The 17,478-nt window shown below is 52.9% G+C and overlaps 1 protein-coding gene across 4 annotated transcripts in view; it reads left to right on the forward strand.

Moving 5' to 3' along the window:
* Positions 1–7,849: 7,849 nt before the first annotated feature.
* The window catches only part of RHBDL3 (rhomboid like 3), a 50,793-nt gene continuing 41,164 nt past the window's right edge, over positions 7,850–17,478 (forward strand). For 3 of the 4 annotated variants that reach the window (XM_043480642.1, XM_043480652.1, XM_043480672.1), the window contains exons 1-2: positions 7,850–7,978; positions 9,540–9,563. In XM_043480642.1, the coding sequence (XP_043336577.1) occupies positions 7,874–7,978; positions 9,540–9,563 (129 nt within the window). In that variant the 5' untranslated portion in view covers positions 7,850–7,873. The remainder of the gene's footprint in view (positions 7,979–9,539; positions 9,564–17,478) is intronic. The other variant, XM_043480663.1, reaches the window with a different exon arrangement.

The following is a 17,478-nucleotide window of genomic DNA, read 5'->3' on the forward strand; positions in this document are numbered from 1 at the left end:
CTTCTGAGGCCAAACCCTGGGCTGCGTTCCTAGGAATTCTGACCTCTGGGAGCCCTTCCCCAGGCCTGGAGAAGGAGAAATAGGAGAGATTCGTTCACTGAGCAGGTCGTTGTTGCCGTTCAGTTGCTCAGTCTTGTCCGTCTCTTTGAAACCCCACGGACTGCAGCACACCAGGCTTCCCTGTCCTTCACGATCTCCTGCAGTTTGCTCAAACTCATGTCCACTGAGTCAGTGATGCCATCCAACCTCGCCCCCTTCTTCTCCTGCCCTCAATCTTTACTAGCATCAGGGTCTTTTCCAATGAGTTGGCTCTTCGCATCAGGTGGCCAAAGGATTGGAGCTTCAGCTTCAGCATCAGTCCTTCCAATGAATATTCAGGGTTGAGTTCCTTTAGGATGGACTGCTTTGATCTCCTTGCTGCCCAAGGGACTCTCAAGAGTCTTCTCCAGCACCACAGATGGAAAGCATCAATTCTTCAGCACTCAGTCTTCTTTATGGTCCAGTTCTCACATCTATACATAACTACTAGAAATAGTCATCGCTTTGACTAGACAGACCTGTCGGCAAAGTGATGTCTTTGCTTTTTAATATGCTGTCTAGGTTTGTCATAGCTTTTCTTCCAAGGAGCAAGCATCTTTTAATTTCATGGCTGCCGTCACCGTCCCCAGTGATTTTGGAGCCCAAGAAAATTAAATCTGTCACTCCTTCCACTTTCTCCCCATCTATTTGAGCAGGTGCTTGCTGTGAACCTTCCAGGTGCCAGGAATCATTTTAGAAGTCAAACATTCTGCTGTCAGCAAACAGAACCAAGTGCTTTTCCTCATGGAGTAGATGCTCAAGCAGGAAGTTTACCACAGGCTTTGTGGCAGATTGCCTCCAGACTATGTCCCTTTCACTCTGCACAAACTCCCGTCTGACTCTGCAGTGGGGGGTGACAGCAAACCACTCCCCCTCCTGGGGACCCCGCACACGCAGCTTAACAGCAGCAAAGCAGGAAACAATCCAATGGCTTCTGCTTCACAGCCAGAGACCCTCCCAACATTCTGACTTCTACCAGCCTACAGTTGGACAAGCCCCACCTACTTGCCCTGGGAGAAGGTCACTGCAGGTCGTGGTCAGGACCTGTGTATTTAACTCTTTTTTTTTTTTTGGCCATGTGGTGTAGCTTGCAGAATCTTAGTTCCCTGACCAAGGATCAAACCCCCAGCCTCCTTCATTGGGAGCATGGAGTCTTAGCCACTGGATTGCCAAGAAAGTCCCTCTTTCACTCTTAAAATAAGAAGCTTGGGGGCTTCCCTGGTGGCTCAGTGGTAAAGAATCCACCTGCCAATGCAGGAGACATGGGTTCGATCCCTGGTCTGGGAAGATCCCACATGCCATGGAGCAACTACTGAGCCTGTGCTCTAGAGCCCAGGAGCCGCAGCTGCTGAGCCCACATGCTGCAACTACTAAAGCCTGCGTGCCCTAGAGCCCGTGTTCCTCAGCAAGAGAAGACACCGCAAGGAGAAGCCTTCACACCACAACTAGAGAGTAGCCCCATCTCGCCACAACTAGAGAGCCCACGCAGCAACAAAGATCCAGTGCAGCCAATAAAGAAAATAAAAACCCAGAAAGCCTCATTTTCATTTAAAAAAAGAAAAAGAAATTTGGTGAAAGGAATGGAGAATCAAACCCCCTCTGGGTCTGGGGAATCTTACTGTCCCCTCTTTGTATCTGTTCTGCCACCTCAAAAAGGCCGGCTTTTTGAGGATGAAATGAAATGACAAATATGTAAGTGCTTTGAAATAAAAGCAACAGAGATACAATTGTATTTTTATTATGCAGAGAAATCTTTTCTGTAAAACATAAACTTGTTTCTTATCGAGGGCTGAGACTAGTAACTGTGTATTAGACCCCATGTCAGATCAAGAGACATCCTCTGTCTTTCATTAAAGAGACATTTGTTCGACTTCTACCATGTGTTGGGTATTGTGATGGGGGTGACACTGAATAAGCCATAATCTCTCCTTCAAGGAATATGTATTTGGGTACAAGGAAGGCAAAACTTAAATAATGTAATGCAAGGTCAAAAGAAAAAGTGATCCAGAGGAAGCAGTGGTTCCACTTGGGCGTGGAGGGTTGAGCAAAGACTTCTGAAGGAGAAAGCATCCATCAGAGAACACACAATTGAACTCGAAGGTGCTGTTTGCTACGGACACAGGGCCTACCTGTGGCATAACCAGAGGTCACACAGAGCGTTGGCGGCCCAAAGAGAATCCAGAAATGGGACCCTGGGGACAGCCTACCCCCAAGGAGGTGGCAGAGAAGGAAGAGGAGACCCAGAAGAGCAGCTGAGAGTTTCCCTGCTTGTGTGTGTGTGTGCTAAGTCATTTCAGTCAAGTCCAACTCTGCAACCCCCTGGATTGTAGCCTGCCAGGCTCCTCTATCCATGGGATTCTCCAGGCAAGAATACTGGGATGGGTTCCCATGCCCTCCTCCAGGGGATCTTCCCGACCCAGGGATCAAATCCACATTTCCTGCGGCTCCTGCATTGCAGGCAGATTCTTTACCACCGAGCCACCTGGGAAGCCCTTCCCTGCATGTGCGATTGGCTAAATCTTGGAACTGGGCAAGTTTCCCCTGTGCTTTTCTGAGCTTTTCCCTTTTGGGTGCCCACGCCTCTCTTTGAAAGGATCTGGTGTCTATGGACCTAGACGTCTCCAGTGATTTAAGTTCCCTGGAAAATCGGGGGCCCTGGAGTGAAAGGGGAAGAGACGAAAGGCGAGAAGAAAAAAAAAGTCCATTTAGCAACCTTGTTGCGTTTGATCTCAGAGACAGCGGGCAATAATGGAAGAATGTTGGAACTGGGGCCGGAGGAGGGTTGGATTCCAAGTGCCGGTCTGCTCCCTGAGCCGCACCCGCTGTTCGGACTTGCAGACTTCAAACATGACTGGGGGATTCCGGGAAGACAAAAGAATTCAGGGCCGGGGCTTGGATCTCAGTCAAAAATAACTCATGTCTTCATCTCAAGCAGCTCGGGGCTGTTTGCAGGTTTCTCAGAAGATGGAGCTGGATGCAGGCAACGGGGACCATGAGGGTCAGTTTTAGGTTTGCTTTGGAGAGAAAAAAAGTGCCTTGAGGGGTGTGGGCCTAGCTGAGGGAGACATCTGGATAGGAAACTGCTGTTGCAGACGAGGCCTAAGCTGAGAGGTTCTGGAGAAAAAGTCACCCCCTTTTACCCCTCCTTCTCAGCGCTGCCATTTGCTTTGAGCAGTAATTACAGCTCTTAATGTTTCTTCCCTGTCTTCTCATTAGCTCACGGTGTCCACAAACAAACTCCTGGGCCCCCCTCACCACCCTCCTTCCCTCTCCCTGGCTTTCCTGCTTCTCTGATAGCAGGTCCATTGTGCTGGTGCTCCCGGCTCATCAGAGCATCAGTTCCTTAAAGAACCCCCTCTCCCTCTCTTGGTGGGTGCATCTGAGACACTCAGCCCCCAGGCAGCTCTTCCTCCCTTATCCCACTGGGCTGTAATTAGAGGATTATCTAATTTTCTCCCAGGAGGCCAGGGTCTGGATCTTATTCCCTTTGTATTCTCAGCACCTCGGCCAGGGTCTGGCAAAGAATGGACACTCACAATGTGTTAGTTGAATTGCTCTCCTGGGCTGCTGCCAACTTAATCTTCCTAAAATGCCGCTCCAGTTAGAAGCCGCCACCACTTACTTCTTCCATCGCCCATTAAGCAAGGTCCAGGCTCCTCAGACTGGCACTCAAAGACTTTCTCGACACGACTTCTCACCCGTCTGGCCATCCCCAGTTTGTGCTCACCCACCGAGTTGTTCCCAAGACAGTCAGTGGCTTTCCTGTCTCTCTGCTTTTACTGCTTTGGTTCTGTCCCCCGAGAAACCCTTCCACACTCTACTGCAAAGCTGCCCCCTCTGTCAAGGTTCATCTCCATCGCTCATCCTGCTCCTCTGAGTTGAGTCTGACACTTCAGGGTTTGAACTGCTCTCTTCCAGGCTCTTATCCTGGTCAGCGTTCACTTAGCATCTGGCTGTCGTGTGGTTAGTCGCTCAGTCATGCCTGACTCTTTGTGACCCCATGGACTGCAGTCCACCAGGCTCCTCTGTCCATGGGATTCTCCAGACAAGAATACTGGAGTAGGCTGCCGTTTCCTTCTCCAGGGGACCTTCCCAACCCAGGGATCAAACCCGCGCCTCCTGTGTCTCCTGCATTGCAGGCAGATTCTTTATCTCTGAGCCATCGGAGAACTTCAAAAGAGGTCATGGTGTTGAGCTCTTACACAGTGAAGAGCAGAGTGTCAATGCCAGTCCACCTCTACTGACTGTCATCTCCAGGCAGACCCAGGGTTCCCTTGGGCGGGGCCCGTGAACCTGAGTGCCTGGCCTTGCAGCATCCAGTGAAAGTGGGTGGTCACCGTGCCCTTTCTCTCCTCTCTCCCCATTAGGACTCAGAATGTGCTGGTCCTCAGGTCGTCTCAGAGTGGGACCAGAGCTGTCAGAGAGCCCAGCTACTCCTACCCATCAGGGGTTCTGGGCCTTGGGACCCAAGGTCCAGTCCCACTGCCTGCTGGGGGGTGAGCTGGCCCCAGCTGCACTTTCCGTTGGGGCTGAGGAGAGCCACGGGCTGGCTGGTGAGGCGGAGGCAACGCTGAGGGCAAAAGGTGCGTGTGGCCTCAGGTTCATAGGAGCTGCTGGATGTCACAGCTGGTCTCCAAGTCCAGATGGCGGCCCTCCTTCCAGCAGGGACTGGGCGCGAGCTCCTGAAGCGAGAGTCCTTGCTGGAGTTCAGGAATTCTTCCCCAGGAGACTTGGGAACACTGTCTCCCAAGGTGGGGTGAGGCGTTCCTAGGACTGATGGAGGAACAACATCCCCTTCCAGATACTTCCCAGAGCCCCCCTCTCCCCTTTATTCTAACTGCTGCTGCCCTCACGACCGCTTCCTTGGATCGTTGTTGTTCAGTCGCTCAGTTGTGGCCGACTCTTTGCAAGTCCATGGACTGCAGCACATCAGGCTTCCCTGTCCTTCACCAACTCCCAGAGGTTTACTCAAACTCATGTCCATTGAGTCCTTGGATGGTTCCTCCCATCTCCCTATGCTTAGGGTTAGGGAGGCCAGCCTCCTAGACAGATTTTTTTTGACCAGGGATCAAAAGGCAGTCAAAGTGTGGAGTCCTAACCACTGGGCCACCAGGGAATTCCCTGGAGGGATCTTTTCAAATATTACTTTCCTGCTCACAATCCTTTGGTGGCCCCCCTATTGCCCTTAGGGCAAAGTCCAAGTCCCTTTCTCAGGAAACTCCTCACAGCCCTTGAAACCTTCAAACCCTCTGCTCCAGGCTGGGATCTTTTTTTTTTTTTTTTGATGTGGACCACTTTTAAAGTCTTTCTTGAATTTGTTACAATATTGCTTCTGTTCTATGGTTTCTCTTCTTTGGCCTTGAGGCTTGTGGGATCTTAACTCCCTGCCAGGGACTGAACCCTTACCCCTTGCATTGGAAGGCAAAGTCTTAACCACTGAACTACCAAGGAATTCTCCCAGTCTGGGTTCTCTACATTAAGTTCCTTGCTCTAATTTCCAGCCATGCCAAATTGATTGTAGTTCCTTTTCCAAACCATACTGCTGCCCAAGCCCAGCCTCTGTCCATGCCATTCCCTCCGCCTGGAAGGTCTCCCCTCCAGCTTTCCCACTTTGCTCCGTTTGGGGGCATATCCTTTGGGAAGCCCTCTTGGACCCACAGGAACCCCCTCCTTTGGGTTTCTATACCCCTTGGACTTCCCTGGCTGTCACTCCCAATTAAACAGCTTCTGGAGGTCTGGGTCTGGATCTTATCCACCTCTTGATTCCCAAAGTTCTCTCTCTGGCACTTAGTAGGAGCCCAGCAGAGGTTCAGGGAACTGAACGGAGCCTGCTGAGGTCCCTTCCACTGGAGGGGATGACAGAATTGGATGGGTTGATAAGAGCTGTCCCTGGGCTGAAGAAAAGGCAGAACCCAAAGAGCAACTGAGGTCAGAGACTGCCCCGAGACCAAGCCCTCTCTGAGCTCTTCTTCCCTCTCCCCTGGAACTGCCCACTTCCTGACCACTTCTCCAGCCAGGAAGATCTAAGTGTAACACAGCCAGCAGCCAGGCAGGTCCTGCAGGTGAGAGGAGCGGGGGTGGTGGGGGGCGTGCCACTGCCCCCGGGCCCCGGCTGCCCCTTGTCCTTTGGGCTTCTTTCCACAACGGAGTCCATCGGCCTCTCTTCTGTCCCCTGAAAGCTGTTTCCAAAATCACATCCTATGCAGACAGTTTTATTTACAAGGAAATCTTGGCAGGATCTTGACTTGTTAGTAGAGTAGGGGTGGGGGGAGGGTGGTGAGAAACAAAAATAGTTGGAATGATCACACTTTCTGAAACCAGAGATGAAAATTGGTGTCTGTAGCAAACTCACCTAATTAGAATGGAGTTAATTTCCTTCTCTGGGTTTAGGGGGAGCAGTTATTGTCGGCTGAGATGGTCACAGGTTGGATCCTGGGGTTATGTGTTTGCTTTATGAAGATGAGCACATTAATTGCAACTTGCACTACTGGAAAAGAGCATCCATTTCTGAGAGGCAGAGAGAGGAGCAAAGGCCAGTGGGTGAGTGGGTAAGAGGGGTGGAAGAAGGCACCTTTGGTGTGGGCTGGGGGCTGACTGGGGCACATCACCAGAAATGAATCCCTGAGGCCCTGGGAGAGCAGGGCACCTGTCCCAGCCGGCCACTGGCCACTGGCACCGTTTCCAGGCAGAGCCTCTGCTTAAGGGAGACTGCCTCTCCTGGGAGGTCTTTCCTGCAAGCAAACAGCACCAATTTTTTTCTTTAGAAGATCCCCTACTCCTCTGGCTCTAACTCGATTCCTACTTGCTGTAGTTTCTTTACCTCTCATCTTGCCTGGTCCTACCTTTGTCTGCCTGGTTCAGTGAAGCCAGGACACTGTCCCAAAGCTCTGGGTGTGCGGAGGGCAAGATTTCAGGGTTTGGGGTCCGGGACTCCTCTGATTTCTCCCTACCTGAGCCTGCCCGGACCTCCCAGGATCCGGGACCTTAGTGAGGGAAGGGTGGCGGTGGGGGCGGGGATCCTGTCTTCCTAGCATCCTGCCCCCATTTCACTCCCAGTTAACCCCGACATTGCCAACTTAGCGAGAACCTCGCCCGTGCCACCTTCACGCGTCTGCTGCCTCCAAGTCAAGTTAGCCCGGTGGGTCTCGGCAAGTAGACACTGCACACCCCCCCATCCCTCACCCCACCCGGTCCCACACGGAGAGACAAACCCCGGCCGGGCCGGAGGCAGGTGGCGATGGGGCCCGGGCCCGCGCAGCCCCACCCCCGCCCGGGGCCATGCAGCCACTTCCCCGCCGAGCCCGCCGCAGCCCTCCTCCTCCCCGGGCCGCGGCGCTCTGACCGACTTGGCCCGGGCGGGGGCGCCCGGGGGTGGCGGGTGGGGGGCGGCGGTCCCGGGAGCAGCCCCGCCCCCGCCTGCGCACCGCCCCCGAGGAGTCCGCGGGGAGGAGGAGACTCGGGCGCAGAGCGGGGGCCGCGGGAGGCGAGGAGGGAGCGCGCGGGGAGCCGCGGGGCCGGGGCCGGCCCAAGGGCGCCCTCGCCTCGGAGCCGGGCGTTGGGGCCGGGGTGGAGGCGGAGGCCGGCGGGGCCGCGGGCGCCGCGAAGTTTACGGCGGAGGGCCTGGCGTCCCGGGGTCGCGAGGCGGCGGCGCGGGGGCCGGGACCATGGGGGCGGAGGCGGAGGCGGCGCGGCGCGCACAGGCAGCCCAGAGCGGCGCGGCCGCCGCGGCGCAAAGTTAGCCGGGCGCCCCGGGACGAGCCCCGCAGCCGCGCCGGGCCCCGGACGCCGCCCCGGCATGGGCGAGCACCCCAGCCCGGGCCCAGCGGTGGCCGCCTGCGCCGAGGCGGAGCGCATCGAGGAGCTGGAACCTGAGGCCGAGGAGCGGCCGCCGGCGGAGGACGTGAGTGCCCCCTCCCCGGCCCGGGCAAACTTTCTGGGGGGCGGGGGCCGCGGTGGGGACCGCTGCCCCCGACTCGCCCCCCGCGGGGTAACTGGGAGGTTTCAAGGTGACGCGGGAGCGCCCCGGATTGGCCGGGTCCCCGCGGGCTGGAGGGGGCGGAGGGAACCGGTCTCCCCGAAACGCGCGCGCGCCATCCCCTGCTAGGGCTCCCGGGGCTTCCCGGCGGAGCGCAGCGCCCGCCGCTGCGCCGGGGACCCGCCGGCCGCCGAGCCCCCTCCTCGCGGCTGGTGCAGTGCCCGGGACACGGCGTTTTCCCGCAGAGGCGGCCGCGTCACAGCAGTGGCTCCCCTCCCCTCCCACTCGCGACCTGCGGGCTCTCGGAGCCGGGGTAGGAGCGGGCGCCGCAGAGTCCCCGGAAGCCGGCGGCGCAGACCGCCCTGGCGACCCCTTCTCCGGTCGCTGATGAGCCCCGGCCCGGCACTTGCCCTGTCCAAGACCCTGATCGAAATTCTAGCTGGCCCCTGGCCCCCAGCCCGGCTGGAGGACGGACAGGAGGAGTGCCGGGAGAGCTTTCACTCCCAGAGGGGGGCTTAGGAGTCCCAGACCGCGTCGGTGCCAGCGACGGTCCCCTGGAGAGGATAGGGAGGGGTGCCCCACAGGGCTTCCCTGCCATCTGCTGCCGGAGTCTCCCCGCCTCCCTCCGGTCCTGGGAGCCATGGGCAAAGCCGGCACCGGGGAGTCCTGGGAACTGGAGTTTCTTAAGCTTCTCCCTCCCGAGGTTAACCTGCTCCGCAGAGGTGAAAAACTGGGCAGACGCTCCGCCCTGCCCCTGACCTCTCAGGGTGGGGACTGGGAAGTGAAGCCCGGCTCCCCGACGGTTTACCCAGCCTCAGCCGGGAAGTCTGAATAGGGTTGTATCCCCTCTGGCTCTTGTGCTTAAACCCCCTCTGTTGCTCTGGTCTCATCGCTTTGGCTGACTCTTAGGGGCTCCTCACTTAGGCTCAGCCTGCGAAGAAACAGGGGTGGGTTTCAGAGCATGCAGGAACCCCCTCCTCCCAAAGTAGAGGCCAAACCTTAATGTTTATGCCCAGATGTATTTTCCGGATAGGGGGTCTTTGACCCCCCAGCAGGTGGAGACGGCTGCAGCCGTCTGATGGAATTGCAGGAGATGCATCCGGGCATGCATTCCCAGGCCTGGGAGTAGACACCGAGATAGGAGCTAAGGGGCAGAAGTTATTAGAGGCCCTTGGACAGAATGACACGCTTTTTTTTTTAAATTAAGGAATTGTTGAGAATCACCCTTGCTCTGCTCATGTCCCCTCCTGCGCATCCCAGAATGAGGGATGCTCTCCCTCCCCAGTCTGAGTTCTCCCACCTTTGCTAGGTGTAGACTCATTTGGGAAACTCTTCCCAGGGCTCCCTGGCCTCGGGTCCCTGAGCCTGGGCCCGCAGCTGGGAGGCTAGGTCAGAAACAGCAGGGGGCTGCAGAGGCCTCGGTGATAAGTGTGTTTCTTTCTTTCTCTCCTCTTCCTCCTCTCCTGCATGGCTCCTTCTCTACCAGCACTGGAAAGTCCTGTTTGATCAGGTAGGTGAGCAGTTAAATGCCCCCTCCCTTCCTGCCAGCACTCCTCAGTCTCCCTGCCTGCGTGGGCTTCCCCAGCTCGGCACTCCTGAGACGGTGACGTGGGGGTGGGGGTGTGGCCTAAGGCAGCTCTGGGTCTGAATGGTACTGCTCTCCACTGCTCTCCAGGTTTCAGGAGGAGGTGGGGGGGGGAGCTCCCTTAAGAGATCTTTCCCTGCCTCTTCCTCTCAATGCCACTCCACGGGAACCAGCTTTATACCAGGGAGAAATCCGACAACACGCATTGAAAGCCTGGGATGTTCTCTGTGTGCAAGGGGATGGCACGTTTGGGCTGGGGAGGTGGGGGAAGGGCTTAGGTGAACACCCCCCCCCCTTTTTTTTTCTCCTCCCACCATCACAGATCCACGGCCACCTCTGAGGTCAGATCCTTGCCATCCTTGGTGGGTGACTCAAATATGAGCCCTATTTGAAAGCTGACCACTCTTGATTTTGCCTCAGGGATGGGGGAGCTATAGACGGAAAACACTTAAGTGATTGTTTGCAGCACCTCAAGTCGAGGTGTGGGAGGTGGAGTTGGAAGTGCCCTGCATTGGCTTTGGAATGGGGAGACCGGCACTTGACCTTCAGCAGGGAAATGGTTCACTTCTTTGTTGGGAACTGCTTTTGCATGCTGTTGTGTGTGTTTCCTTCTCCCTCCCTGTTTCAATAGCTGCCCGGGTGTGGGGGAACAGTGAGTGTGGTGCCCTGGGCTGAACACGATTATGCCATGAAGTGTGTGCGACTCTAAGACACCAGTCTGGTTGGGTCAGAGGGAAGGTGTTGGGTTGGAGAGGCAGATAAAGCTGAAAAAGTAGCCTGCACCAGACCTCATCCTGTTGAGTGCAGGGGAAGCCTTTCAAAGTATTTTTGGCAAGTTTGTTACAAGATTCAGGGGGCAAAAAAAAAAAAAAAAAAAAGATCCAGGGGGTACTTTGGGAAGATGCTGTGTGAGAGTGGGGTAGAGATGAGAAGCTGGCTAGGAGCCTACTACAATGCATGGAGACAAGCACCTTGACTTGGAAAAGTGGGAATGGAAAGGAAGAAGGATATGATGATGGGAGAATTGGAAGATCTTATTAGACTGGAATAGATGAGGTGAACCACATGTATTACCTTGAGGTTCTAAATGTAGATTTGGGACTTCCCTGGTGGTCCAGTGGCTAGGATTCTGCACTCCCGATGGAGGAGACCTGGGTTTGATCCCTGGTTGGGGAACTAGGTCCTACATGCCACAACTAAGAGGTCCGTGCAGCAACTAAAGATCCTGCATGCTGCAATGAAGATCGAAGATAGATCCGAACAAATGAGTTCGACCACGTGTGTAACATCGAGGTTCCAAACCTGAGAGGAGAAGGAGAAGTAAGGGTTTGTAAAACTGACAACTTTGATTTCAGACCAGTTCAATTTGAGTCAGCTAAATGCAGATGCCGAGTGGGACTGAAAACATGGAATTCAGGGGACTTCCCTGGGGGTCCAGTGGTTAAAACTTCGCCTTCCAGTGTGTGTGTGGAGGGGTTCTATTCCTGATGAGGGAGCAAAGATCCCACATGCCTCTGGGCCAAAAAAAAATCAAAACATGAAATAGAAGCAACATTGTAACCAATTCAATAAAGACTTTAAAAATGGTCTACATCAAAAAAATCTTTAAAAAGAGAAAACATGGAATTCAGCTCGAAAGACAGGGTGGGCCTGGAGAGGAGATTTGGGGGGCCGTCATCCCCTTAACACAAGGCCTGACTGTGACGTGGGGAGCTTCCCACCGCTCCGGTCCTGCTGGGGTAGACCAACTCCCCCTCGGGCTTCTGAGAGCACAGCAGCTGCTGGCCTGATGCCCTGAGGCAGGAGGGAGCCGCCTGCTGCCACCGATGCCACGACCAGCAAGCTGCCAACCCTTCACACCTCCTGCCAGATTTAGAATCGAAACCTAGAACAAAGTGTATCGTTCTTTTTTCCCCTCTGTCTGTGTCTTTCTCATTGGATTAATTTCCTTCGCCAGTCCCTGCCTATGTGTTTACACTGTGAAACCAATGATTTGGACGAATGGAGGGAAATTTTTAGGAGGAAGGATTTGGAACTCGCGGGAGCAGAGAAAATGCATCATACCTGATAGCAGTAGGTGGTCTGCGAAATCCAATTTTTCCCACTGGAGGGAGATCCCGAGTGTCACAGAGTGCATCCCCCTGCTTCTGGGAAGGCCCACCCAGAAACCATTCTGGACAGACACAATTCTCGGAAAGAAACTCCCCAAGCTTACGCTGGACAGGTTTTTTTTTCTTGCTATAAGTTCTGCCTTATGTTCGCTCCCCAGCGCTTTAGAAGCCCGTTTCTGTTGTCTTCCTTCCTATTGGTGCTTTGTGTTTGAGGAGAGCTGCGCGTGAGCGGGGGGGCACCCGACCTCTGGCAGATACCCATCCCTCTGCGTCTGTTCCCCCTCCTTTGTGCAGTTCCCCTTGGACCATCCCCCTGATAGGGCTGAATGCAGAGCAGGTGTGAGGCTTCATAAATGGTCGTACAACTTCAGAAGGGCCCCTGGAGAGCTGGAGCGTCTTATCCTTTCTGACTCTTCCTCTGGGCCTACTTAAAGCGGGATTTGGTGATGGTGAACTTGGTGAACTCAGGAGGGAATATTTGGCTGGGGGTTACCCGCAGCCTCCCCACAATTTCTGACAGGAATAGCCCTGATGAGTCAACCTGTGCTGCATGGGGTGGGGTTCTCCTGACACTTGTCAGAATCCCTGCCGGCTAATGTGGCCCTGGAATTCACCTTTCTGAGGTCACGGCATGGGGAGGCTGGCCCCAGTCAGTCCGCCTTCCTTTCCTGGGTCAAGGGGATACCAGGGATCACCTGGTTTCAATCTGGGATCTGCTGGGACCTTTTTCCACCGTTAGGGATGGTTTTGGAGCAGTCTCTCTGTGCTGTCTGGTTCTTCAGCATGTAGAGTGGCTTTGACCCAACATGATGCTGATTGGAGCCAATAGTTAGAAACCATGACCTTGGCCTTTTGATCCTATAGGGACACCCCTCTCCCAGAATGCCTTCTGGGGGGTTGGAGGTGAAGAAAACAGGTGACCCCAGCCCCATGGAAGTTTACTCAGCTGGTCCCCACTGGCATCCTGGGTGTTTGTCTGGTCCGTTCAAGTAGGAGTGCAACACGCCACCCAACCTCACCCCCTCCCCTATGTTTCTATGGGGATCCCAGAAGTTATAACAGGCAGGAGGCCTGAAGATCATCACTTCAACCCCCAGGTATTCCAGGTGCCTGTTTCCTGTTTGAACTTCTCATTGAGGAAATGATCTTTTCATAGCCTTGGAATTGGAGTGGTTTTCCCAAATACTGGATCTTAGAATTTAAATATTAACCTGTTGTTATGGTGTAAAATAATGGTAAAAATGTCTTCTTTTTCTGCAGTTCAATCTATTGGGCTTTTCCTTCTTGATTCCTTATGTTGTTTCAGAGTTGAGACAGTTTCCCTCCCTCTTCAGATCTCATGAAGTGTTTTTGTTGTTCAGTTGCTCAGTTCTGTCTGACTCTTTGCAACTCCATGGACTGCAGCACACCAGGCTTCACTATCTCCTGGAGTTTGCTCAAACTCACATCCACTGAGTTGGTGATGCCATCCAACCATCTCATCCTCTGTCACCCCCTTCTCCTGCCCTCAATCTTTTCTAGCATCAGGGTCTTTTCCAGTGAGTTGGCTCTTCACATCAGGTGGCCAAAGTAATGGAGCTTTATCTTCAGCATCAGTCCTTCCAATGAATATTCAGGGTTGATTTCCTTTAGGATAACTGGTTTGATCTCCTTGCTTGAGAGTCCAAGGGATTCTCAGAGTCTTCTCTAGCACCACAATTTTTTTTAAAATTTATTTTAATTGGAGGCTAATTACTTTACGATATTGTAGTGGTTTTTGCCATACATTGACATGAATCAGCCATGGGTGTACATGTGTTCCCCATCCTGAACCTCCCTCCCCATCTGATCCCTCACGGTCATCCCAGTGCACCAGCCCTGAGCACCCTGACTCATGCATCAGATCCGGACTGGTGATCTGTTTCACATATGATAATATACATGTTTCAATGCTATTCTCTCAAATCATCCCACCCTCGCCTTCTCCCACAGAGTCCAAAAGTCTGTTCTTTACATCTGTGTCTCTTTTGCTATCTCACATATAGGGTCATCATTACCATCTTTGTAAATTCCATATATATGCATTAATATACTGTACTGGTGTTTTTCTTTCTGACTTACTTCACTCTGTATAACAGGCTCCAGTTTCATCTACCTCATTAGAACTGATTCAAATAGCACCACAGTTTGAAAGCATCAATTCTTCGGTGCTCAGCCTTCATTATGGTTCAACTTTCACATCCATACTTGGTGTGACTACTGGAAAAAACATAGCTTTGACTATACGGACCTTTGTTGGCAAAGTGATGTCTCTGCTTTTTAATATGCTGTCTAGGTTTGTCATAGCTTTTCTTCCAAGGAGGAAGCATCTTTTAATTTCATGGCTACAGTTACCATCTGCCGTGATTTTGGAGCCCAAGAAAATAAAGTCTGTCACTGTTTTCATTTTCCCCCATCTATTTGCCATGAAGTGATGGGATTGGATACCGTGATCTTAGCTTTTTGAATGTTGAGTTTTAAGACAGCTTTTTCACTCTCCTCTTTCACCTTCATTAAGAGGCTCTTTAGTTCCTCTTTGCTTTCTGCCATTAGGATCTCATAAATAGGTGCTTCTATTTCCTACTTCTTTTTCCCTGATTAAAAAAAAAAAATCCTCTAACCCTTTACTCCCTCCAGATCTAATTCCTATCCAATTACACCAGCATCAATTATTAAGAAAGCCTTCCTTTATTTATTGAGAAATTTTATCATTTGGTAAGTTTTTATTAACATATGTGGTGGGGTTTTTTATTTCTGATCTATTCCCCTGATATTTACAATTTTGCCCAGGTAAAGTACCCTTTATTTATTGCTTTACATTTCTTCCATAGGTTTCCTCCAAGCTTCTCTGTTTCAGGTTATGCTTTGATAGTCTCCCAGTCTCTTCCTGAACTCCAGGTACCCTCAAGGACCCAAGGTCAAGCAGCAGGTCTGTGGCAGACATGGGACTGGAGTCTGCTAACTCATAAAAGGCTCTGGGGTTGGAAAACCATTGCCACATTCACACATACAAGTGCCTCTAAGATCTCCAAATGTTTAATGAGCAAAACTGTTTGGAGCAGAGTTCTGTTAAGTCAACAGAGCACAATTGCTTTCCAAGCTCAAGCATGTGAGAAGGAAAAGGGAGAATTAGAAGGAACTTGATCATGTTTCCTGTTTTCCCCTTCCCACTTGGGAGCATGCATTTTTCAGTCTCCAAGAAGAGACCCCTAACTCTGCTAATCTCCCGGAAGGGAAGCAGACAAATCTTGACTCTCCTTCCAAAATTATAAACATGTTGCAACCACAACAGGAGGCTATCCTTGGGTGGGCTGCTGGAGAAAACCCCATATGTGGGGCAAATAGTCCTGGGTTCAAGCCCTACTGACTCTTGAGATTGGGGTCAAGTGACATTAGCTCTCTGAGCCTCAATTTCTTTATCTCTAAAATGGAGAGGATAATCTTTAAGTCCAGGGATGATTGTGGGAGTTAAATGGAAGTGGAAACTCTCTTAATAATGTCTGATACCCAGTGGACATTTTTGGTTGGTGTTTTTGTTTGTTTGGGTTTTCCTGTTTTGTTTTTGGCTATGCTGAGTGGCACGCGAGATCTTAGTTCCCTGACCAGGGATTGAACCCACGCCCCCTGTGGTGGAAGCTTGAAGTCTTAAGCCACAGTATAGGTTTGACAGCTATCTTTTGATGGGGAATCAGAATTTGCTAGAATAAGCCCAGGGTCATTTCTGAGATCCACGCCTCCATAGGGAAGGTCTCTGCCTCTACCTTCTCAGCCCCAGCTCCTGGAGACAGAGCCACTTGTGTGCTCAGAGGATTTTCCTGCTTGCTTTGCCCAAATGTCTCCTCTGCCCGGTCCCCTTGCCGCCAGCCTGGGGTCTTGCCTATGCCTGACCCTAAAGCCAACCTCATTTACAGTCCTGCTGGCTGGCTTAAGACAGTTCTGGGAGCTGAAAAGAGGTGCAGATGAGACTGCTGTATGGATTAGTGAGGAGCTGCAGAGAAAACACGTGCCACAGACTCAGGGGCCTTGGCGGCGCCCCTGGGGACACAGGATTAACCAGCAGAGAGGGGTTGCCTTGCTGGGCTCGGTACCTCCAGCCCCTTATCAGGTGGTGTCCAGGTTCCTAGAGTCTCTGGACTCTCCTCCATCACAAAGGCTGCTCCCCTCCCCTGCCCCCAGGGACCGCAGTGGTCATGCTGAATTAACCCTTTTGTCCCTGACCACTCCCAGAAAGGCACTGGATGGCAGTTGAGCCGTGAGGCTGAGGGAGCTAAGGCACTGTGCTGCCTGGCTGCCTGGCTGCCACGGAACAGGCACACACATGTGGGAGCAAACGGGTCCAGCTACCTCCCTGCCACGCCGTCTCTGGCTCTGATGTCCGCTCCAGGCGCCAGCCCTGGCTGTGGGCCACCTCGCCCCGGTCGGCCCCTCTGGGGCTGCGGCCACCTCGAGGACCTCGAGTCACCAGGAGGTCAATGGAAGCATCTTGTCCAGTCTGCTCACTTTGCAAATGAGGAAACAGAAGTCTGTGACCTTCGGAGGTCACTTGGTGCTGGAGTCTCAGACTGAGATGAGAGCCCAGCTCTGCTTTCTCTCTGACCTGTGTTCCTGCCGCCGGGCCATGCAGACTTCTGGCTGCTTCCTCAGCACCCCAAGTGACTCAGGGATAGGTGAGGACACGGAGTCTGGCTGGAGTCCCAGTTCTGCTCCTCCTCGCTTGCTACGTGACAAGAGGCCAGCTGGGCAACGTCTCCAAGCCTCAGTCTTCTCATCTGTCTGCTGCCTGCCTTCAGGGCTCTTTCGGGGCCTAATGACATGCTGGGTGCATAGCATGTGGCGATGTGTAGTGAGTCCCTGATAAACACACGTGGTTGTTACCGCGTTCCTGGAATTTGAAGAAATTAACATCATTTTCAAAATTACCTCTGGGTAATAGTTCTAGGTCTTGAATCAAAGTGTCCAGATCCCCATTCTGTGGTTCCTTCCAGCTTATCAAGCTGACTTCTTCGGGGCAGGAGCTGGAAAATCATGTTCCCTCTGAACTTTCTACAGAGAGAGGAGAGAAGTTTTTGGATAGAGACTGCCGGGGGTGGGGGTTGGGGGGTGGACATCCAAGCATTTTTCCCTCCACTCACTGGCTGTGGGATAGTCCATGGCAAGAACGAGGCATCATGTACCAGGGGATCAGAGCCCAGGGCAGGCCTCCTCTACCCAGGGTTCCCATTTGACAGTCCCTGGTGAGCCTGGGCACGGGTCTCTGCTTTGTGTTACGGAAATGAGCTGGTGAGCGTCTTGAGTTGTGGACAACTTGGCCAGCCTTGTTCCACTGGCTTTTTAATTTATTTATTTTGAAAATTTACTTATTTATGGCTGCATTGGGTCTTTGTTGCTGTGTGCGGGCTTTCTCTAGTTGTGGTGCTTGGGCTTCTCATTGCAGTGGATTCTCTTGTTACAGAGCACGGACTCTAGAGTGGTCTCAATAGTTGCGGCACATGGGCTTAGCCTCGGCATGTGGCATCTTCTCAGACCAGGGATCCAATCCATGTCCCCTGCATTGGCAGGTGGATCCTCAACCCCTGGACCACCAGGGAAGTCCCCCACCAGGTTTTTAATTTACTTATTTATTTTTATCTTTTATTTTTTTTTTGGCCACGCCACATGGCAGACAAGATCTTAATTCCCCAACCAGGGATCAAACATGAGTGCCATGCAGT

Source organism: Cervus canadensis, chromosome 1, assembly GCF_019320065.1.
Source record: "Cervus canadensis isolate Bull #8, Minnesota chromosome 1, ASM1932006v1, whole genome shotgun sequence".
Classification (NCBI taxonomy): domain Eukaryota; kingdom Metazoa; phylum Chordata; class Mammalia; order Artiodactyla; family Cervidae; genus Cervus; species Cervus canadensis.